This window comes from Pelodiscus sinensis, chromosome 12 (genome assembly GCF_049634645.1).
Source record: "Pelodiscus sinensis isolate JC-2024 chromosome 12, ASM4963464v1, whole genome shotgun sequence".
Classification (NCBI taxonomy): Eukaryota; Metazoa; Chordata; order Testudines; family Trionychidae; genus Pelodiscus; species Pelodiscus sinensis.
In genome coordinates this window covers 47,258,124-47,282,631 of record NC_134722.1, presented here as the reverse complement: position 1 = coordinate 47,282,631, position 24,508 = coordinate 47,258,124, and the positions used below count along the sequence as shown (strand labels likewise).

Below are 24,508 nucleotides of genomic sequence, written 5' to 3'. Positions count from 1 at the left end.
GGTAAGTGTATATTTTTAGCCATCTTATGGCATATCCCCATCATCCATTGTTACTGCCCCAGCCGTCACCCTGCAACCTTAAGCCAGGTACATTCAGATAAGAAATAAGGCAGACCAGGAACAAATTACTAAGGGAAGTGAACATCAGAACAGCTACACTGGTCAGAGCAAGGATCCATCTAGCCCAGTGTCCTGTCTGCCCAAAGTGGCCAATGCCAGATGCCCCAGAAGGAATGAACAAAACAAGAAATCTTCAAGTGATCCCTCCCGTCACCCATTCCCAGCCCTTAAAAAAAAGAGAGGCTCGGAACACCCACCCTGCCCATCCTGGCTAATAAGTATTGATGGACCTGTCCTCCACGAATGTATGTAGCTTTTTTGAACCCTGTGAACATTCTAGCCAACACAACATCCTCTGGCGAGGAGTTCCACAAGTGCAGTCTTCATCTCATGAGATCTTCAAAACCAGACCGGATGCTTTTTGGGAAGATACTTAAGTCAAATGCAGCTTATTGTACTCAGTATAAGGGTGTGCACAGGTAACGGCTTAACTGGGATTCTACATCCCAACTCAATACAGGGATAAGTGGGTGAAATTCGCTGCCCTGCGGCAGAGAGGTGGGCAGACAATCCAATGACCCTTCCTGGCCTTGATCTAGGAGTCTATGAACTCTGCCCCCCTCCATTGCATTCCTCTCCCCCAGCACTTAAGAGGTGGACGTCCGGCACCGGAGTTGGTCATGCCAGGAGAGGATAGGTTGGTAGAGGGCTGTTAGCAGTTACAGCAGAGCTGGGAAGCTGGCATCCCCACGGGCAAGGCATTTGGTAGCTTACCTACATGTCCCTGCCTCTGTGGACTTGCGACAGATACACTGCAGTACAGCCCTATCGAAGGGGAGGTTTATATTATGCAGCTTTTAGTGACGAGGCTGTGTCGACAGCCTGGTCCGCCCGTATGAATGCTCTTAATACGCCCACCCCCAATGAGTGGAGCACTTGCCACGGCAAAACCTTCTGGTTCACAGGGTGGGGGCGTACGCACACGTGACTGAGAGAAGTTGTGTCGCGCACGTGCAAGTGCAGACACAGCCTAGGTCACAACCAAGCTTGTGCTTTAGTTTCCTTGGGATTTTGTATGGCTCAAGTTTGCGGCATCTCTTATCCCATTCTGTCAGAGGACAGCTCTTCAGTGGCTGCACACAAACTTGCCTCTGCCGTAGGAAAACAACCGACGGACACAGCAGCTGATGCAGGTTTCACAGCGCTGGTCTGCAGCTCACAAGCGTCTGGTCCTAACAGCTAGAGTATTCTCCCAAATCCTGTTTTCCGGACAGCCTGCCAGCGTGCCCCACTGCACAAACACCTGCCGTGTTGCGTGTAAACCGTATTCTTTTCAAAGGCAGTCCCAACGAAAGATCTTGGCAGCCCAGGCAAGTTTCAGACAGAACCGGCTTTAAAAACTTCTTTTCAGAAATGCGTGAAAAACAAAAGCCTGTACAGACAATTCAAAGGGCACCAAACCAACAGTGTGGTTTTTCACACCAATGGCCGCACGCGAAAAGAAAAAGCTAGAATCACTTAACCATTTAAGCTTGTTTTGGAATTCTAGCTGTGCTGCAAGTAGCTACCATGGGCCTCTAACTTTTGGTGCTTTAAAACCGCCAGTTTTCCAAACAAAAAGTGAGAAAACATAAGAAAAGCTTAATCAGAAGAGTGAATTTAAAAAATAAATAAGTCAGGGATTGTGTAAGAACACAGCAGTGCCTAAACATCTACAACTCCTGTGTCACAAAAAAGCGGTTTCCAGAAACAGCTGTAAGGGGTAAGAGAATTTGAAGGGTTACTAGATTTATCCAGCATTGCTCGGGTCCTTAACGCAAGTTCGTTTTGTTTTTCTTTGCATAAATCATTGCTCGGGGGGGGGGGGGGGGGAGCTGGGTTGAGGGGTTCAGGACACAGCCTGTCCCAGAGAGAGAGGACAACCCCAGCAGCTTTGGCCAGGTGAGAAGCGCCTCTCCATGGTCTCTGCAGCGGGCACAGCCATGGGGGGGTGCATGTCACGTGGGTCTTTCCCCCCAAATGGAGGACAAGACACACACGACACTCTCTGAAATATATAGTAGTTAGCGGTCACTTTCTCCACCGCATCACCTGTTGGCCTAATAGGCTGTCCTAGGAACCATCTCCGGTCCCTTGCTGCCCTCCTGTGGTCTGTCTGTGGTATAACTATCATAGACCTCAGGAGATCATCAAGTCCAGCCCCCTGCCCAGGGCAAGACCAATCCCAACTAAATCACCCAGCCAGGGCTTTGTCAAGCTGAGATTTAAACACCTCTAGGGATGGAGATTCCACCCCCGCCCTAGGGAACCCAGCCCAGCGCTTCCCACCCGCCTAGGGAAATCGTTTTTACTAACGTCCAACTTAGACCTGCCCCACTGCAACTTGAGCCCATTGCTTCTTGATCTGCCATCTGCCCCCACTGAGAACAGCCTCTCACCAGCCTCTTTGGAACCCCCCTTCAGGGAGTTGCAGGCTGCTCTCAAATCCCCCTTCACGCTTCTCTTCTGCAGACTAAACAAACCCAAATCCCTCAGCCTCTCCTCATGGGTCATGTGCTCCAGCCCCTGAATCATTTGGGTTGCCCTCCGCTGGACCCTCCCCAATGCGTCCACATCCTTTCTGTAGTGGGAGGCCCCAAACTGGATGCAATATTCCAGGGGTGGCCTCACCAAAGCCAAATAAAGGGGAATAATCACTTCTCTAGATCCGCTGGCAATGTTCCTCCTAATGTACCCTAATATGCCATTAGCCCTCTTGGCTACAAGGGCGCCCTGCTGACTCATACCCAGCTTCTCATCCACTGTAACTCCCAGGTCCTTTTCCACAGAACTGCTACTTAGCCAGTCGGTCCCCAGCCTGTAACAATGTTTGGGAGTCTTCCATCCCAAGTGCAGGACTCTGCACTTGTCCTTGTTGAACCACATCAGATTTCGTGTGGCCCAATCCTCTAATGTGTCTAGGTCACTCTGGACCCTATCCCTGCCCTCCAGCATATCTACCTCCCCCCTAGCTTAGTGTCATCCGCAAACTTGCCGAGGGTGCAATCCATCCCCTCATCCAGGTCATTAGTAAAGATGCTGAACAAAACCAGCCCTAGAACAGATTATTGGGTTACTCCACTAGACACCAACCGCTAACCTGATATCGAGCCTTTGATCACTACCCAATGTGCCCGAAGTCTAGCCAGCTTTTTATCCATCTTACAGTCCATTTATCCAATCCATACTCCCTTAACTTGCTGACAAGTATATTGTGGGAGACTGTATCAAAAGCTTTGCTGAAGTCAAAGTATCTCACATCCACTGACTTTCCCATGTCCACAGAAATAGTTACTTCATCATAGAAGCTAATCAACTGTCCCTCCTACCAGACCCCTCCCTTTCCGTTATGAGAAAATCAAATCCCACACAAATCCCATTGTCCAGACCTTGATTTCAGTTAGGAGAAGAGAAGCGGCATACCAAATTTGATGGCCCGAGCTTTTACCATTTTGGACAGGTACTTGAACAAACTGACTCCAACAGAAGCACATTTCTGAAATACATAGTAAGATTAATTTCCCAGCCCTTAAAAAATAAGAAAAGCTATCCACTTCTGTTTCTCTCCAACTAGGATCTAGTAAGTGAAGACAAGAAAAGAATTCGTGTCACATGAGACACTGTCTAAAGACTCTCAGATCAGCTAAGGGTAGGAATTCCACTTTGTAAGAAGAGAAACTAAAATGACTGAGTATTCTTAATCACCTGGGAAAGTCTCCTACTCTGCGTATGGACAAAAACTCTCTCGCCCTTCCAATCGAACACCAAACAAGTTACAAACATAGCATGGATGGGGAAGTGGCGAGGCAAGCCAACTAGAAATGACTTAAAAAAAAGAATAGTCCTGTGGCACCTTAGAGACTAAAAATACATATAAATAAAATCATGAGCTTGTGTGGGTAAAACCCACTTCATCAGATGACTGGAGGTCAAATAGGCACTACCTGTTAACCCTAGAAACGCAAATCATTTTTTCACTGCAAGTTACAAGCTGTTCATTTGCCTTATAAATCAAATACACCACGGTTTCTCCTGTCATGTCTGGTCACCCCAATTCAGAAGCAGCACGTGTCTGCTCCGTGACTCAGACAAATGAATGAAATAACATTTACTGTTCTGTTGTAAGTCCTAAATAACGTGAGAAGCACCTCGAGAGTCCAGGAATAGAAGAAATGCCAATGAACGCTGCATGCTGGCAAGAGACCGACAAGGGGGCTGAAAGACTCACCAAGCCAGGTAAAAGTTGGATGGATTAAGGAAAGTGCTTACTGCCCATTGAGAACGGGGAGGGAAATACAAACCCTTCAAACCACACAGCCTTCGTTTGTTCGACGCGGACGCCCTCTTCTGGATGCAATGGAAGCAGCAAGAGGAAAGCTGAATTCTCAGCTGGCAGGCAACAGAAATCAGCAGGTGGTCCCCTAAAGGCTGTGGATGCCTAAAGCGGAGGCAGAGCTCCCTGAACCCCAACAGACAGGCCCTCCCCGCATCCAACGTCCCACGATTGAATCCGCAGAATCCCAGCATGACGCATGCCTGGAGCAGCGTACGAAAAGCAGCTGGGAGGGGTTGCAAGTGCTTGGGAGGAGAGAAGCCATGTGACGCTCCTGCAAAAGAGGCAAACAGTCTGGGATGTATTAACAGGAGCGTGGTGAGCAACACACGGGAAGTCATTCTTCCGCTCTACTCCCAACTGATAAGACTCCATTGGAGACCTAGTGTCCAGTTCTGGGCACCATATGTCAAGACAGACAAAACTGGAGAAAGTCCAGAGAAGAACAAGCTGATCCCAGGTTCCGCAGAAATGCTGCGCTGGAGCCCGGGATCAGCTGGGGAGTCCCCAGCTGATCCCAGGCTCCCCACACAGCAGCGCTGCACGGCAAGCTGAACCCGGGCTCAGCTGTGCAGCACTGCAAGGGGGGAGGGAGAGGAGAATCAACAAGTTGACTGACTATCTGATAAGCATTTGCTTACACGATAGAATCATAGAAAACTAGGACTGGAAGGGACCTCAAGAGATCGAGTCTAGTCCCCTGCCCCCATGGCAGGACCAAATACTGTCTAGACCATCCCTGATAGACATTTATCTAACCTGCTCTTAAATATCTCCAGAGATGGGGATTCCACAACCTCCCTGGGCAATTTATTCCAGTGTTTGACCACCCTGACAGTTGGGAACTTTTTCTTAATGTCTAACCTAAACCTCCCTTGCTGCAGTTTAAGCCCATTGCTTCTTGTTCTATCCCCAGAGGCCAAGATGAACAAGTTTTCTCCCTCCTCCTCGTGACACGCTTTTAGATACCTGAAAACTGCCATCATGTCCCCCCTCAATCTTCTCTTTTCTAAACTAAACAAACCCAATTTTCAGCCTTCCTTCATAGCTCATGTTCTCTAGACCTTTCATCATTCTTGTTGCTCTTCTCTGGACCCTCTCCAATTTCTCCACATCCTTCTTGAAATGCAGTGCCATTGTCTCTATTTTGCTGTTCTCCCTTCTACCCTTCCTTAGAATTGTGAACTCTAGGATTTCATGATCACTTTCACCCAACCTGCCTTCCACTTTCAAATTCTCAACCAGTTCCTCCCTATTTGTTAGGATCAAATCTAGAACAGCTTCCCCCCGGTCGCTTTTTCAACCTTCTGAAATACAAAGTTGTCTCCAATGCAGTCCAAGAACTTACTGGATAGTCTGTGCCCCGCTGTGTTATTTTCCCAACAAATATCTGGATAGTTGAAGTCCCCCATCACCACCAAATCTTGGGCTTTGGATGATTTTGTTAGTTGTTTAAAAAAAGGCCTCATCAACTTTTTCCACCTGGGTAGGTGGGATGTAATAGACTCCTAGCATGACATCACCCTTGTTTTTAATCTCTTTTAGCCTAACCCAGAGACTCTCAACACTTCCGTCTCCTATGTCCATCTCCACCTCACTCCAAGTGTGTTCATTTTTAATATAAGGCAACACCTCCTCCCTTTTTCCCTGTCTATCCTTCCTGAGCAAGCTGCACCTTTCTATACAAACATTCCAATCACATGTATTATCCCACCAATTTTCTGTGATGCCAACAATGTCGTAATTGTACTTATTTATTAGCACTTCCAGTTCTTCCTGCTTATTACCCATACTTCTCGCATTTGTGTATAGGCATCTAAGGTACAGATTTGACCTTGTCCCAACACCTCCCAGTTTTGCCCTGATCCTCCTTTCTCTCTGCCATTATAGCCCACGCTACCTCCCATTTCCGACCCATCTCCCAGGTCCCCATGTTCTCCACTGACCTGTGGGCTTTGCTCACCTGTCCCCGTTGAACCTAGTTTAAAGCCCTCCTCACTAGATTAGCCAGTCTGTGTCCAAATAGGGTCTTCCCCCTGATTTAAGGATAGCTAACTCGTCTTTAACATCCCTATATTAGAGCAGTTTTCAAGCACCTTAAAGGTTGTGACAGGGAGGAGGGAGAAAAATCTTCTCCTTAGCCCCCCGAGGAGAAGCCAAACAGCAATAGGCTATTGCAACAAGGGCAGTTTAGGCTGAGCCTCCTACTTGGCTGGCTGGCTAAACACAGGAATAAGTTGCCCAGGGAGGTTGTTGAATTTCCATCTCAGGAGATATTTAAGAGCAGGTTAGATAGACATCAGGGATGATCTAGATCAGGGCTACTCAATTTTGGAAGCCCTGGGGGCCACAATGATACTCACAGCACATGCTGAGGGCCACAACTTAAGTGTGGTTGCATAGACATGTAAATATATATACACAAATAGCTTCTTTCACACTGACAGGCATGAATACAAAGCTTAAGGCAAGGCTACACAACACACAGGCCCTGTTTAAATCAATTCTGCTGATATTAATCAAATGCAATAGTTACCTTATTTCCACCCATGTGACAGCACTTTTAATGAGCAATGACAGTCCAGGAATTTAACTACTAAAACACTTATCAACCAAAGACCATTATATTGACGACTTTTTTATTTTGGGGCTCACTCACAGGCTGCGTGTTGAGCCCAAAACTCACCGTGGGCCGCATGCGGCCCAAAGGCTACGTGTTGCGTAGCCCTGGTCTAGATGATGCTGGGTCCTGTCATGAGTGCCGAGGACTGGACTAGATAACCCTTTACTTCCCTAGAAGGGACCTCGAGAGGTCAACAGGAGCACGGGATCCCAGTTAACTGGATCAACATGCTGTTGAGCCCGTTGACTAGGATGTAAAACCCTGGTTTAAAAAGTTTTTTCCAGTCCTACCATTCTGAGATTTCAGAGACTGTATTTCTTCTTTAATGGACAACGGAGGGCTAGCGGGGTAAGCCCACACTCCTTAGTTAACATCTAAAATAGGCAAGGTCTCACTAATCTACAATTTATTCCCGTGTTTAACCGGCCAGACAGGTAGGATGTTTTCCCAAATGCCCAGTCTAACCTGTCCTTGCTAGTAAAGAGGGTCCGTCCATCTGTCTGTTGCAGAACTCCTCCTAAACGGTAAGAGCTAGGACCACCCAGTTTGGTAAGCAGCTTCCTCTTAACCAATCAAGTCTAAGACAGGTGGGACGTTAAGGAGGGCAGGCACGGACCATGAAGGGCCTTGAAAGTGAAGGGAAGCAGCCTGCGTTTGATGCAATTGAGATCAAGGAGCCAGTGAGCAGATGCAAACAAACGGGGCTAGTGGTCAAAGCAAGGGGAGAAGAAAACGATCCTTGCAGCAGCATTCTGCATGGATGGGAGCAGGCAAGGGAGTGCCTGCAGAAGCCAGAGAAAAAGGACGCCTGCAGTACAGCACGCGGCAAGGTGAGAACCTGGCAGGAGCCTGAGCTGTGAGGACGGACGAGATCTTAGAGACCGTACCCAGGAAAAAACAACAACAAAAAAAAAAAAACGATTTAGCGAGATTGGTGTGGAACTCCCCCTTCGCATCAAGGCGAAGATGGCACTCAAGTGACAGGCCTGTATTGTCCCAAGGCATGGGTTCCCAAGGCGGGAAAAAATTCCAGGGGGCTCGAGGCGACCCAGCCTCCCCCCCAATCAAGTTTTGCTGTCCCGGTCAGTTCCTCTCCCCCCCCCCCCCCCCACTCAAGTTTTGCTGCTATTTGGGGGGGGGGGGGAGGCGGGGTGGAAGGCATGAGGGTTTTTCAAAAATCAAAAAGGGGGCGTGATGCTGAAAAGTTTGGGAACCACTGTCCTAAGGCATTGGAGGCATGGGGGGGGGGGGGGGGGAATAAGAGCTCTCTGTGCCAGTTGGAGCTTGAGGTAACAGCTGAACATCCATGCAGAGAACTGCAAAGATTTTAGAACAGATCAGAACGGTCTCCTCTGCTCTCCAAACTTACCAATCGCTTGGCAAAGGCCCACCCCTCCAGCCCCCCACTCACCAGCAAAGGGCTCCTGGAGGGCTATTTTGGAAGTGCTGGATGAAGTGGAAGGTGCATCGAGGAGGGGACCCATACGACTGGGGGGGGGGGGGAGGAGGAGAGAGAGAGAATACAAGGGGGGGTCAGGTGGACGTCACCACTCGCAGAGGTCTGCAAGGAGTCAGACTTGCCTCCAATTAACCTTAGTGCAAACGAACAGCCCAATTAGAACTGTTTTACTGCAGGTAACGGGTCGGAACCACCCACCCAGGGCTGCGTGTTAACGTGACCGCACTAGCGTGGCAGCCCTGGGGTTTACATTAAGCCCGTAGATCTCAATGCCCACGGAAAGCTTCCACGAGGGAAATGGAGTCAGCCCGTCCTAGAGCAGATCTTGGCAGTTGTGGTGCCAAGGGAGACACCTGTGGAACCTTTGGAGCGCAAGCCTCAAGTACACACCCACCCAACGCACTGCGCGGCCAGGCGGGGACCCAGGCAATTTCACTCAGGCTTGCGAGCCTACAGCCGTTACGGCCAGCGGGCGAGGAAGGCCCTTCTGAGTCAGGAAGCTCAGCAAGGTCTGCTGCGGAGCGGCTGGCACTCACGTGATGAAGTCCAGGAAACTCGCCAGTGGCTCGTACGCGTGGTTCCTCATGTGGCGGAACTCCACCACCATCTTGTCCTTCAGCTTGTCGTCGATGACGGACACGGTGAGCGGGGAGGCTTCGTTGGCCAGGAAGTTCCCATAATCCGTGCTCTGCAGGTGCAGCTTGAGATCTGAAAAGCAGAAACCACCACTCAGGTTGGGCAGGGGAGGGTTTACTTGGGCTATTCCGGACGGGTGACGATCCAGCAAACTGCGCTTTGATCGGAGCATTTCCCCGTACGCTGGCAAACGGTGACACCTACGGCATTCCCAGACCCCACGAGGCCAGCTGTTTCTCCAAGTCCCGACCTCCTTTTCCTCAAGTAAGGCTTTCCTCTCCTGCTAAAGCAAAATTGAGACGTCTCCCCACACAGCTGCCCCCACCCGAAGCCTTTACATTTGCACTCATACCCCCCCCCCCCCCCCAATAGATAGCCCTGGGCGTGGCGGATCTGCTGGAGTGGACAAGCAGTTATCAATCTTAGAGATGTATCTAAAAGCATCCAAAAACCAAGTGCTCTCCTCTGCCCAGCAGCGCTTTGCTCTCAGGTTCGTGGCAGGCCTGCTGTCAGCGAGCTTGGAGAAGAATTCAGGCTCCCCGGGGACTTCCATACAGTTACAAGGGGCTTCTGCTCGCTCTGCGAGGTGCCTTGCACAGACCAACCCGTTTCAGAAGCCGGGCGCACACAGACCATCAGCTCAGCCTTTCGGAACCTGCACGAGCAGCTCGCGAGAATCCCACTGATCAAGCAAGCGCACAAGCCGGCTGCCCAGCTCCCCCAGGCATGCCACGGGACCGCCTGCAAGCTGCGTGCCTGGCTCCCGGAGAGCCCCGCCGTGCTGAAAGCTCGGCTTTGCCGAGAGGCACGTGTGGACCAAGGGCGAGTCTGGAGGCTCCTCAGGCAGAGTCCAAACCCGAACAAGTTAAAAGCCACTTTGAATGGATGTGTCCCTCCCAGGGTTACTAGTGGCAGTCGCGCACAGTGGCAAGGTACGGCCCACCGGCCGCCCCACTGGCACCGAGGCACACAGCAACCTGCTGCTTCAAGCAGCTCTCTGCCCCACGGGCAATGGGAGGCTTCGTGGAAACCAACCAATGGGAGCGGAGATTTGGTGGGGGCGAGGGCAGCTCACGAAGTCTCCCGGAGCAGAGGGCCACAGGGAGCAGCCAGCCATAAAAAGCAGGTTGGGGCTGCAGCAGGCTGGGAGCCTGCCTCAGGGTCCTGCAGGGCTGCTGGCTGGGAGCCACCTAAGTAAGCACCATCTGAGCACAGCCAGTCTCTGGCACCCAGCCCCTCCCTCCCCTAGCTACCCCCCTCCACCCAAGTCACCATCCAAACCCTCTGCACCCCCCACTTCCTCCCCAGGCCACAGCTCCCTTCCAGACCCAGCACCGCCTCCTGCATCCCTCCCTCAGACCGGAATCCTCTCCTGCACCCTACCCCCTTCCTGGGCCCTGCCCCCCAATCCCCTGCCCCAGATCACAACCCTCCTTCACCCAACCTCGGTACCAGACCCAAGCGCAGCCCTTGACCACTTACAGCTACTTTCCAGGAGGCTTACCCCAGTTCCCTTCTCCAGGCTCTTTGCCCAGCCTCCCACACGGTCTGCCCCCGGCTCTGCCGAGTCCAACCCTGTCCTGACAAGCACCTGGGATGCTAGAGGTAGCTCTGCCACCACCTCTGCCCCACACTAGGGATGCAAAATCTTGTTTAAATGGCTCACCAGGCCCCCCTGTGGGGCTGGAGCAGCCCCGTCCCACCGGTTAACTAGTTAAACCTCCACATCCCTACCCCACACCCCAGCAGAGTGCCCCCCAGGCCAGAGCGCCCCCCAGGCCAGAGCGCAGTCTGGCGGAGCTGCCCCAAGAACCCCGCTGGCTGGGCGGGAAGCCCAAGTGAACATTGTCTTGGGCCCCGACATCTTTGGGCAACTTGGCAGCTGGCCTGCGCTTTCCTGGGCAGAACTGAGGCAGAGGAGGGTTCCAGGAGATCTCCGGAACCATCCCACACGAAGAACAAGCAGCCTGCTCCAAACACACCCAGCGTGAGCCTGCTCATGAGCCCCCGTCTCAGTCACACGCTAAGGAACCTTGGGCAGCCCCCTGCTTCCCCACGTCCCCAGGAAGGGCGGGCTGCCTCTGTCCAGCCTCCCCGCTGTGGAAGTAACGAGGCCAGGGAAACGGAGGTGTCGGGGACAAGAACGTCCTGCCTCTCCGAGGCCTGGGAACACCGGGGCCTGCCCAGCGCACCGGACCGTCCAGCTCCAGCCTGGATGATGCTGGGACCAGACCTTACCACTGCTGAGCGATACGCTGATGCCCCTTTCGACGCAAAGGATCCCCGAACAGACACAGATACTTGGTTCTTTCCTTGGGGACTGGTCCAAAACCTGCCCCCCCCTTCGGTCCAGTGACCGATCACACAAATGGGCCAGCTCACGGGCACGGGCGGGAAGAGACAGCACCCCCCCCCCCAACTGCCAGGCCCATGCAGGAGTGATATTTCCCTCCCCTCCCCGCAATGTACTCGGCATTAGCTGTGGCTTCCAGGCCCCGGATGTACACAGGGACTGCTGCACTATCAGCTCCCAGCAGGCGCGGCGTATTTGCACCAGCTGCAGTCGACTCCTCCTCGAGACAAAGAGGTCAAGCGGCAAGCTCTGCATGGCAGCCACTCCACGGGAAGGCTCCGCCCCTCTGCCTTGCCCAGGGAGGCGTTCAGAGGCGCTCAGGGCAGGGCGGCAAAGCCAGCTGGAAGGGAACATTATACAGCGCGGGGGTGGATTTCTGGGAGGAAAGGAGCCAAGTTCAACAAGCCTGGAATCAAGTTCTGCTGGGCGGCTCGGCGAGGAACCAGAATCCGGGAGTGTGCTTGGGCTGCTCGAAGGCTGGGGGTGAACGCCGCTTGCTGGCTCCCAACTCTGTGCCCCAGCGGCCTCAGACAGGCCTGCGTGGTCCTGCATCCACAGGGGCCAGGCACCCGCTCCCGGCCATTTCAGAATGCTCGCCACCACCAGGCACTTCAGTCTAGGGCTTGCCCCACCCAGCCACAAAGGAAGCAGTGGGGGAAGTCTCCCCTATGGAGAGAGACTCAACCCAAGTGCCCGTTGCTGGACAAGCCTCCAGTGCACCGGATCCTGGCTCCAGGGCATGACTACAGAATCTAGGCAGGAACAGCAGCAAGAGCGCCCCAGCTGACGACAGCTGCCACCATAAGGCAGTAGATGTAGGGGATGCCCGGGCAGACAACTAGCGGGTGTAGGGGCCATGACCCTTGCTCGTTAGGTTCCTTGTGTGGCCGTTCTAATCCTGCCTTCACAGATGCAGATTCCTTTGCCAAACATTGAAACTTCAGTGAGCGTTCCCTGTGCTTAACACGAGAATGGCCCTTTGGCCAGACCCCATCTGGCCATCTAGCCCAAGGAGCTGTCTGCCCACAACAGCAAATGCCAGGTGCCCCAGAGAATGAACAGAACAGGGAAACCTCACGTGATCCCGCCCGTCACCAACTCCCAGCTTCAGACAGAGGCCAGGGACACATCCCTGCCCATCCTAGCTAATACCTATTGACAGACCGAACCTCCTTCAATGTATCTAGTTCTTTTTGGAACTTTGTTAAAGTCCTCACCTTCACGACATCCCCTGGCAAGGAGTTCCACAGGTTGCTTGGCCTCTGCCTCCAGAAATTAAGTTTAATAAAAAACAGTTCAGCCAATTCTGAAAACAAACCAAAAAAATAAAATTGGGGAAATTCACCAGCTCAGACCATTCTGACACAGAGTGAACAGCTCTAGCCCATCAAGGGTCTGGGGAGCAAGAACCTGGATTTGGGCTGGAGCTTCATGTGGGTCAGAGCAGTACCTCTGCCCTCCCCCCGAGCATGGCTAGCTATGGGCCAGAAGTGGCAGAAGCTGCCATGGACAAGTTGTACTCTTATGCAAGACCTGCTCTCGTTGGCTGGGTAGGCCATGCAGAGAGGAGCGAACATGTCACGAGAGGCTGCCGTAGCACGCACACAAGAGGGACGAATGGCAGCTGCTTGTAACTAGAGCCCTGTGCGGATACAAAAGTCTGATGCTCTTCCCGAAGAAACGTCTTTCCTGTGCGGCACGGCGCTCGCAGAGGACTCGAAACAACGTTTTTAGTTCCAGAGCGGCAGACACTGGGCAGGCAGAAGGAGCATCGCACATCGCTGCTCCAGGCAAGTCTACAAGATGCACCTTTCGGTAGCCCTGAAGGAAAGGATCCTGTAAAAGCAATGGAGGTTGGCAGCAGCTCTGGAGCCTGGATCCAGCGCAAAGCTTCAAAGGGGCATGGCCTCTCTCCGCTCTGCGTGGCACACAGGAGAGCCGGGCAGAGCCAGATGAGTAGTACACGACTGCCACCTTGTGCTGGACACGAGAACTCACACATCCCCGCGCTCTCGCCAGGGATAAGAGCCCTGTGCAGATACAGAATCGGTATCCACAGCTGCAAAGCTGATTTGTGGATGTAAAGTGGATAGCCACAAATCTGCAGGGCTCTAGATACAAAAACGAGCTGCAGAGACGTGCATACGCTTCCGTGGATACGGACCCCCAGGGATATAAAGTGGATATCTGAGGCTTTGCAGGGCTCTACATAGGAAGAGCAGTTACTAGCAGACTCATGCGTATGCTTGAATTCTTGTCTAAGTTTACAGGGTTCCAATAAAACTCTTCTCAGAGCGGCAGCCAACCCTCCATCCAGCAAATAAATCAAGGAATGGTACCCACCCATCATGGGTACGTCTAGACTACAAGCCTCTTTCGAAAAAGGCTCTTTCAAAAAAAAGATTGCCTAGACACACACAAGACTTTCGAAATAGCAGATCGCTTTTCCAAAAGAGAGCACCCAAGCAATCTGGACGCTCTTTCAAAAAAGCCGTTTGCATTCAAGAACACCTTTATGCGAAAGAGCTCTTTTGAAAAAAGGAATTCTTCCGCATAAAATGAGGTTTACTGCTGTCAAAAACACCGCCACGTTCTTTTGCTTTAATTTCGAAAGAACGCAACAGCAGTCTAGACACAGGTGAAGTTTTTTTGAAAAAAGGCTACTTTTCGAGAAACCTATGTAGTCTAGACATAGCCCGTGAGTGCATGCTAGGGAGGTAAAAACTGGGTTCATCACTTAACTGATTAAACCAAAGTTTAACAGGTTAACTGATTAAGCGGGATCCCAGGAGGAACCGCTCCAGTGGAGCTGCCAGCTCCCTGTCTCCCCTCCTCTGCCCCGCACACAGGGCTGCCAGCTCCTGCTCCCCCCAACAGGGCTCCCGGCCCCAGTACCTGGGAGCAGCTGAGCAGGTTACTCATTCACATTCCTAGGGCATGCCCCAGGAGTCTGATGCTAAAACTAAGATTAGCCAAGAGATCTAAAAACAGCCTTCCGTCGATCTTGCATCAAAGGAGCGGGGAGGCTTCCTATGCAGGGAGTTCTCTGGAGGTGAAAACAGTGGTCAAGTGGCTCCTTTAGAAGGCTGGAGAAACACGATGGGATCATTAAACCGCACATCCGTGCGCACACGCCCGAGAGCAGGCTCGCTGAAGCCGGCAGCATGCAATCCCAGCAGCGGGAACCATAGGTCGCCCTTCTCCTGTTATCGTCTAACAGCAGAGAGCTGACGCTAACGCTGACTCCCAACACCATCATCACTAAGGAGTCCGCCGATCAGGCAGCCTGTTACCCTGGTGAGGACCCATTCGGTTCTGAACGCCTGACATTGTGACTGAGCAGAACGCCAGAAGGCTCCAGGCACAACAGATGTGGTGCTGCCTAGCCTCAGTTTCTCTTTTCTGAATGTCGAATTTTGCACTTGTGCATCTGAATCTTATGGTGTTGACTTCAGGCCAATTTTCCAGTTTGTCAAGGTCCTTTTGAATTCTTTTTCTATCCTCTAACGCCGTGTTTCCCAAATGGCGTTCCGCAGAATCCTGGGGTTCCTCAAAGTGAAAATAAGGGTTCCATGAGAAAGTTCCATGACAACAACATTGTAGGATTAAAACCATTAATATTTAAGCATTTATGAATTTTATTGAAAACCATTTCCATTTGCCACGATAAGTGTCCCTGTGGAATGCCAGCTTCGCCAGAGTGGGGACGATGATGTCACTACTCAGCGCTGTGCACGCAGCGATCGCCTGTGATAGTCCACCGTAAATCCCCGTACTCACTCTCAGGGAGCGTGGATCACATGGGTGACTGAATACGAATACACTAGCACTGCCTCGGACACAGTCGAAGCTTCAGCTGTCAAACCAGTTGCTTGTGTGGGAGCGTGAAAGCAGCGCTCTTGAATACTTTACTTCAGTATAGTCGTGTGATTTCTTCCATTTTAAAATGTAACCCTGACAAATATAAATTGGCTATGATAGATTCATCTACATATCTACAATACACAATAATGCTTATTTGTGGTCTACTTTTTCAGCTCTATATAAAGAAGACTGTTCTTAGGGGTTCTGCAAAATTCTTTCAAATTTAAAAGGGTTCCATGACCAAATAAAATTGGGCCACACTGCTCTAACACGTCTGCTACGTCTCCCAGCTTGGTGTCCACCACAAGCCTCAGAAGCACCCCTTCCATTCCAAGTTAAACAAAAATTGTGACTAGTACCCGACCCAAGACAGACTCTTGCAAAATCCCATTAGATATAGCCTCCCAATACAACCGTGAACCAACACCGATACACTTTGGTTTTGACAAATCCATGCTGGCTAGGACATCCCTAGTCTGAATGTGTATTAATCCCCCATCCATCTCCTCCCTTCACGGGCCACAGAGGGAACAGAAGTCCTGCAGGCCCCAACACTTGCAGCTCTGATTTAAGACACTGGCTAGGCATGTAAAATCCCATTGAATTAGTTAACCGGTTAGATGCTGCAGAGGCGGAAAGAAACATCTCTCTGGCACGTCTTGCCCAGGCTCAACCTGATCCCCAGAATTAGACTATGGAAGACATTTCCCCCCAAAACTGATGGGTGAAGAACCTTGTGTTCCCCCACTGCCGGCCCCTGCCATCTTCTGCAGCATGGACATCTCTCGCTAATCAGTTCCCTGCCATTGCAGATACCACGAAGGCTGACATCTCTGTCTCTCCTGTCCTCGGCCTGTGACTGGAGCTCAGCCTCCAGAGGACTCAGGTCCCTTCATCTACCCCCACACGAACACTGGGCGAGAGGCATAGAGCTCAAAATGGATCATCTGAGGAGTTCAGCCTTAGGCGCTATGAAACTAAACGGGCTTGTTGTCATTACCACCACCACTTTATTTCGCCTGGGAAGAAGAGATCATTTGTAGTAAAGTTCACAGAGGATCAATACAGATATGCACTGAGATAGACCGCCGTGAGACCCCTCTAGAAACACCCTTTGGTGGGGAGTCCCTATTTTAAGAGCTATCCGTCGGACAGTTTTAAATGATTCAACATGCCATGTTATTTTTGGAGCATTAATTTTTAATAGGCTGTTGTGTGCGACTACGTCGGACACAGTAAAGGCCCAGTATATCATATCAACAGTTCCCATTATTCACCACAACTGAAAACTTAGAAAAGAACTATAGCAGATTAATCTAGTAAGACACATTCATAAATCCTTATCACTTATGCTACCAGCCTTTATTTCTTGACTGATTGGAAAGACTGATGGGAAACACTTTTGTCCTGGACTGATGTCAGGTTAATTAGCTGATAATTCTGGGCCCCACATTTCAGGAAAGACGTAGAGAAATGGGAGAGGGTCCATAAGAGCAACAGAAAGGATTAGAGGGCTAGAAAAAATGACCTAGGAGGAAAGACTGAAAGAATTGGGTTTATTTAGTTTGGGAAAGAGAAGACTGAGAGGGGACATGATAGCAGCTTTCGAGTACCTAAAAGAGTCTTACAAGGAGGAGGGAGAACAAATATTCTCTAACCTCTGAGGACAGGACAAGCAGCAATGGGATGAAATTGCAGCAAGGGAGGTTTAGGTTGGACGTTAGGAAAAACTTCCTGCCTGTCAGGGTGGCTAAACGCTGGAATAAGTTGCCTGGGGAAGTTGTGGAATCTCCATCGCTGGAGATATTTCAGAGCAGGTTGGACAGACACCGGTCAGCGATGATCTAGACGGTGCTGGGTCCAACCATGAGGGCAGGGACTGGACTTGATAACTTCAAGGTCCCTTCCAGTCCTGGGATTCTAGGACTCAGGCTTTTTAAATATTAGTATGTTCGCTTTTCCCCCCAGCTCTGGAACTCCCTAAATGACAAGCACAGGTCCTTTGTTTGAACTAGATACATTCATGGAGGGCAGGTCCATCAATGGCTATAAGCCAGGATGGGCAGGGATGGTGCCCCTGGCCTGTGTGTCAGAGGCTGGGAATGGGCGACAGGAGGGATCACGTGATGATTCCCTGTTCTGCTCATTCCCTCTGGGGCACCTGGCACTGGCCACTGTCAGCAGACAGGACACTGGGCTAGATGGACCTTTGGTCTGACCCGGTGTGGCCGTTCTCATGTTCTTGTTGAAGGTTAAAAAAGCATGTTCACCTGCCACGGACGGGAAATTTCCCAAGGCAAATGTTATCGGCTACCACAGAGTCAAAGCTTTCAGTTTTTTAGAAAAGGGTTTTTTAAGCTTAGTTGTGAAGATGTTTCGGTGTGATCCATGTATAATTGATTCAGTGATAAGAGTCGCATGTCTGCAGGTCATGCCAGTGCCTGTGGGGCTTACACCTTGGCTGAGGTTATGCAAAGCTTGAAGCGGCCATAGTCCTAGCAGCTGCAGGCTACAGTGAAACCAACAAGACTCGTCAGTTTCACGCTATAGCTCTGCTCAGCAAAGCAACAACCAGAGACAGATAATGGGGAATATCTTAAAACACTGGCCAAGGGAAGGATAACACACACACCTCAGAGCAGCCAGAGAAAAATAGTAACCAGCCGCCCACTCACCCGCCTCCAATTCGAGGTGGCAGGAGGAGAAAGAATGAACACCCGGAAGGTCCTAAGGGAGGGAGGGGTCAAGTTTACCAGACAGACCAAATGGAAGATCGAACCCTGAGCTGCATTCAGCCAGTCCCAGCACTCTCCTTCTCACAAGCTTTAATGGGGGAAGTAAGAAAGATGGGACTTCTGAACCAAGCACTTCCCCGAACAGTGGAGCCCTTACATGTTACCCTGGTTTTCACAGACCGGGTCTTTCCTCTTGCTCTTAGGCTTTGCAACCAGGATTACAGACGTTGCGTAGGGAGATACAAGAGTAACTCTGGAAAAAAGGAGTGCCTAACTCGCATAACGAGGCACGTACAGTGATGGGTGCCCCAGAGAACTCCTTAGAAAGCAAGGAAATCTGCCCAGAAGATCCATCATGCTGTTCGGAAGAGCCGGAAACACTCTACCTGCCCGCTACTAGCCTGAGGACCAAGCCTGCTTGCCAGAATAAAAATACCCATGCTGCCACATTCTGCCCAAAGCCAAGCCCTCTGTGATGTAAAAATGCATCTGGGGCACTGTTGGGTCTCTTGCCAAAGGGCTACACGCATCTGACAAGCACCTTCCACATTTGCTGCATCATAGATCCATCGGAAAGCGTGGTCTCCTAGCGAGCTTCTACCATGTGAATTACTGAACAGACCCTGGTCAAGTCAAACAGAGACTGTGTTTGACAAACAGGACTCAAAAAGTTCCACTTATTGCACCATCTGCCTCTTCTCTTCTGCTTTTCCTTCCCAATGTCACAAACCCTAGGGACAGAGAAACCACTTGGTCATCTAGTCTGACTTCCTGGACACACAAGCTGTAGAATTTCTGCCAGAAGCTGGAATAAGGGCAGGGTTTGGTGTCAGAAAGATGGCTACTTCTCATTTTAAAGACTCCATGGTGTAGGAGAACTAGGCCTGCTAGCCAAAAGCAATGCAAGAGATACTGACACCCCCCCCTCCACAGTGAACCCCAGACGGGATGCCTGTCAGACAAGACACCAACCCTCCAATGCTGCTGGGATCCTTTCAGAGAACTGCTCCCGGAGCCTGTTCAGAGGATCTGTGTCTTGTATCACTTGGCATCTGAATATTGCAGCACACCATCCCCCCACTACCCAAACTGGTCAATACAAGGAAGATACATTCTCCTTCTCCCACCCATTCCTAGCACTCCTGGCTGCTGCACACGGAGGGGAGGGGCGCGCCTCTCTCCTACTCTTTCCTCTATTTGAGTCCTCCTCCCCAGCTTCACCCCAAGTAGAGTGAATAAAGTTGACTTGGTGCCTACAAGCTTCACAAGGGACTGTGTAGAAGGAAGTGAGGATTAAAAATTAATGCACCTTTTAGTATGTAAATCCCCCCTCCCCTTCACTTCTCTCTACAGGAAAAGGTAACAGAAACGCTTCAGGACAGATTCCTGTGGCCCAGAAAGCATGCACAGAGCTTCCTGCGTTAAACGCTAGATGCTTAGCACTGTATAAAACCTCACATGCTCAGAGCGTTGTTTACATGCATAACATAAGAACATAACAGTGATACCAGGTCGAACCAAAGATCCATGCAGGCCAGCATTGTCTTCTGACAGTGCCACATGACAGGTGCCCCAGAGGGAATGAACATAACAGACAATCAAGTGATCCATCCCTTGTCATCCAGTCCCAGCCTCTGACAAACAGAAGCTAGACACACCACCCTCCCCATCCTGGCTAATAGCCATTGATGGACCTAACCGCCATGAATGTATTTAGCACAATATCCTCAGACAAGGAGTTCCACCCTTAACTTTCAGGATTCCGCTGAAAGCTAGTAAGTTCCCATACAAGAACCCTCATTATTGGTAGTTCAGGATGCTAAATACAATTCAGAACGTGATATACTGTTATGCACCATTAAAACCTCAACAAATCACAGTTAAGGTTCTCCTGTTCCCCTTAACGTTCCAATCAAGCATACACCCAGAACACCTAATGACTAGGCGCGAGAAACAGGATAGAGGCATGTGAAATGCTGAAAGACAGAGATTTGAGAGATCAGGACTAAAGAGTGCCCAAGCTGGCAAGAGGAGGAGCACTTGCACACATTGACAACTCCAGAGGCAGCTGTGGGACAACCCTCTCCCACAGAAAGGTGGTTCTTCATTTCTATCAGTCGGGCTTGTCTACGTGAGAAGCAGCTTGCAATAACTGACTCTGCTCTAGCAACGTGCATTCACCGGTTAACTGATAAGCTGATGCTTACCAGTTAATGTTATCTGGTCATTTCTGCCCCGCTCCGGGAAGGCGGCTTCGCTGCTGGCTTTGCAACCCATGGCGTGTCACCACTAAGATTTTTTTAGCAGTTCTACGGTTACCTTGTCAAACGGCTCCCAGCATCCCTACTCTGTACTCACTCAGGATTAGCAATGGCACATTGAAGTGACACTCAACCCAACTCCAGCACAGCCGCCTGCCCGCAGGCGAGCCCGTTGGGCCTAGACTAGGCAGATTCACCCCAACCCCCAAAGCCCAGGCTAGCTTTAGGAGACATCTCCATTGCTGCGGGGAGTAACTGGGCACAGGAGTATTTCTTCTGGCCCCCGTTAAACCCCGCCCCGGTCCTTGGGTCGGGAGCAGGGTGAAGAGCGGGGCCCCTCTGTCGCAGGCACCTCTAGAGCGTTCAGCCCGGACTCCGCCTGCCCCAGGGCAGCCCCCCCGCCAAGGGGAGGGAGCCCGCTGGCTGCCCGCGCCCTGCCCAAGAGCTGCAGCTGGACCCGGCCCGCCCGGCAACCGGCCTACCCCGCAGCCCCCACCCGCCGGACCCGGAGCTTGGGGGGGGGGGCAGCGGCCAGGCCGGGGGCAGGTTGGACACGGGGCGGTGGGGAATGAGGGGGAGGGGCAGGGGCCTGGCCCAGCTGAGGGGGGCGCGGGTCCGGCCGGTGGGGGGGCGAGCAGGCCTGGCATGGGGGGGGGTTGCCAGGGGCGGGGCGGGGCCCGGCCGGAGTGGGGGGTTGCCAGGGGCGGGGCGGGGCCCGGCCGGGAGGGAGGGGTTGCCAGGGGCGGGGCGGGGCCCGGCCGGAGGGGGAGGGGTTGCCAGGGGCGGGGCGGGGCCCGGCCGGAGGGGGAGGGGTTGCCAGGGGCGGGGCGGGGCCCGGCCGGGGGGGGAGGGGTTGCCAGGGGCGGGGCGGGGCCCGGCCGGGGGGGGAGGGGCTGCCAGGGGCGGGGCGGGGCCCGGCCGGGGGGGGAGGGGTTGCCAGGGGCGGGGCCCGGCCGGGGGGGGGGTTGCCAGGGGCGGGGCCGGGGGGTTGCCAGGGGCGGGGCCCGGCCGGAGGGGGTTGCCAGGGGCGGGGCCGGGGGGGGTTGCCAGGGGCGGTTGCCAGGGGCGGGGCCGGGCCCGGCCGGAGGGGGGGGGGTTGCCAGGGGCGGGGCCTGGCCGGGGGGGGTTGCCAGGGGCGGGGCGGGGCCCGGCCGGGGGGGTTGCCAGGGGCGGGGCCGGGGGGGTTGCCAGGGGCGGGGCCTGGCCGGGGGGGGTTGCCAGGGGCGGGGCGGGGCCCGGCCGGAGGGGGTTGCCAGGGGCGGGGCCGGGGGGTTGCCAGGGGCGGGGCGCTCACCCTCCAGGCTCTCGCACTGGACCAGGTTGACGTAGTCGCCCTGGCGCAGCACGCCCGCCTTGAAGCCGCGCACCAGCCCCTCGAGGTAGCCGCTGTCCACGTTGAAGTAGAGCTCGGGGAAGCCCGACATGGCGGCGCCGGCTGAGCGCTCGCGACCGGCCTCGGCACCCGCCGCCCGAGCCACGTGACACCCGCGGCGCTCACGTGACAGAGCCCCGGCGTCACGGGGCCGGGCGATATTCCGGCGTGCGCCGCGCGCGGCCGCCCCCGCAGAGCCCCGCCCAGCGCCGGTCGGGGGAGCGTCATTGGCCGAGAAGGGCGGGAGGGGCGCAGCCTGGGTAGGGGCGGGGCTGTTGCCAGGGGCGGGGGTAGTGGCAGGGTGGGGAGGGGCTATTGCTAGGGGCGGGGCTGCTGCCAGGGGGCGGGGCTATGCCAGGCTGGGGCGGGGCTGTTGCCAGGGGCGGGGGTAGTGGCAGGGTGGGGAGGGGCTATTGCTAGGGGCGGGGCTGCTGCCAGGGGGCGGGGTAATGCCGGGCTGGGGCGGGGCTGTTGCCAGGGGCGGGGGTAGTGGCAGAGATGGGACTATTGGCAGGGGGCAGTGGGAGGGGGGGGGCAGTGGCGAAGCAGAGTTGGGGAGTGTTGGGAGGGGTGGGGTTGTTGGCAGTGATGGGGGGTGGCAGGGAGGAGCAGGAGGTTTTGGGAGCTATGGGGGGACATTATTGCCAGTGAGTGCTGCTCCCGCCGGTATGAATAGAGGTGTGTGCAGCTCGTGCTGTGTGTGGCTGTCCCTTTGCGCGGCTCGCTGGATCGTTAAAAAGCACAAGAAAAACATGACATTCCCCATGTACAGCCCCTACCAAAACAGCACGCCCGTCCTGGAGGCAGCCTCAAGGCCCTACTGCAAGACTGACCATTCACCGAGCTGGGCAGACGATGGAAATGCCCTTCGACAAACTATGCCCTTCGACAAACAAAAAATGAAAACATTTTGTTCCAAAAATATCCAAAGAGGATGTTTCAGCATTGTGAGAACTCCCCTTGTGTATGAATACGGTAGCTACATCAGTATTTGTGCCTCAGTGCACATAAAAATGTATTCCACGCATGGATAGAATAAATCCACACATGGATGGAAAAGATTAGAACTGTGTTGGTAGATTTGTTATATAGACCCTCGGCTAAATCTAAAGCAGCTAATATTGTCCCTATTCTTAAGAAAGGGGGAAAGAAAGTTATCTGGGAAATCACAGGCCTGATAGGTTGATTACAATTGTTTGCAAGGTCTTGGAACAAATTTGGAAAGAGAAAGTCCATGATGAATCTCTCTAGCCCAGTACTCTCTGATCCAGCAATATCCGTGGTCTGGCATGATGTTAGTGAGCCAGAAGTCCACTTAGTGTGAGCGTGGCCAAGTTTCCCATGGTCCCACAAAGTTTGTTTACAGCCACCAGGTCTGGCTCTCCAGGTTCTGGGCTGTTATTTAGCTCTGATTTACCCCTCAATGTCTTCTAGGACCCCAGCAAGCAGTGGACGTGTTGGTAACGCTGCGAGACCATATTGACCTCTCATGGTTTAGCAAATTGTTGGTTCAGCACCAGTCAGGTCCCAAGGGTGTGGACTAGAGAGGTTCAGCCTATTGTTACAGACATCCAGGTGAGTGGTGCCGGGGATAAAATACAATGTGGTTTTACAAAAGGCAGCACGTGACAGACCAACCTGCTCTTTTCTGAGAAGACGACTGATTTTTAGACAGGAAATGCAGCAGATCTAACCTCTCTGATTTCTCTAAGGCACTTGATACAGCAAGAATTTTGTTGCTAGAAGCTGAGAATTTATCAATTGGAAGTGACAGAAAGACAGACTTGGGTATGTTGGTTGATCGCACGGTGACTATGAGCCATCCATGTGGCCATGAAGAACGCTAATGTAGCTCTAAGATACATCAGGTGAGGGATTTCCAGTAGAGATGGCGAAGTGTTGGCACCGGGCGTGCTTCTCTGGCCCACTGTGTGCAGTGCAGGGGAATTCAAACAGAGCAGAGCAGAGCAGAGAAGTGCTCCTACGAAAGAGAAGCTAACACCAGAGGAGCTCAGTTTGTTTGGCCCAACCAAGGAAGGCAGAGGCGGATTGGACTGTTCTCTTCAATTACATCAGAGGGATAAATACCCCGGGGAGGCGGGGGAGTTATTTAAATACGGCGCCAATGCTGACACAAGAACAAATGGGTCTAGACTGGCCTCCCACACGTTTAGGCTTGAAATGCAGGTTTCCAAACATCCGAGGAGAAGAGCCCCGGAAGAGCCTTCCGAGGGAAGCTCGATATGTTTATGGAAGGGATGGGATGGAGAGGCTGCCCACTGCGGGGATGGGGAACTTATAGTCCAAGGGCCAAAGCCGGTCACGGCTTGTCTTGATCTGGCCCATGAGGCTCAGAGCTCCCCCCTCCTGCACTGGGGCGAGCCAACGCTGGGGCTCCAGCAACATGGAGTGTCTCCGAGCCTCCTTCGCTGTCGGGGGGAGAATGTGGCTCGGCACAGCAGCAGGGAAGCTCCGCCCCTGCGCTGCTTGCAGGCTCCATCCCCATTGGCCAGGAATTGCAGCCAATGGGAGCAGTGGTAAGGGATGGTACCTGTGAGTCCAGTGGCATGGAGCCAAGTGGGCGCCTCCCCCGGGGGCTGTGCCAAGTAGGTGCCCCAATCCCTTGCCCCTCCTGCCCAGACTCCAGAAATCAGACCCAGGAAGGTGCTTCTTGCTACTGGGCACCTCAGTAAGGTGCTTTCCTGCCGGAGCGTGTCTCTGGGAGAGGCCCAGCAAAAGCCTGGATGGAACAGCTGAACCAGGCAAATTTACT

General features: G+C 52.9%; 1 protein-coding gene across 1 annotated transcript in view; it reads right to left on the bottom strand.

Moving 5' to 3' along the window:
- The window catches only part of ATP6V0D1 (ATPase H+ transporting V0 subunit d1), a 37,938-nt gene extending 16,032 nt beyond the window's left edge, over positions 1-21,906 (bottom strand). The window contains exons 1-2 of the mRNA XM_075940565.1: positions 21,658-21,906; positions 9,051-9,222 (exon numbers count right to left, since the gene is read on the bottom strand). Of these exons, the coding sequence (XP_075796680.1) occupies positions 9,051-9,222; positions 21,658-21,787 (302 nt within the window). The 5' untranslated portion in view covers positions 21,788-21,906. The remainder of the gene's footprint in view (positions 1-9,050; positions 9,223-21,657) is intronic.
- Between the last annotated feature and the right edge of the window lie 2,602 nt (positions 21,907-24,508).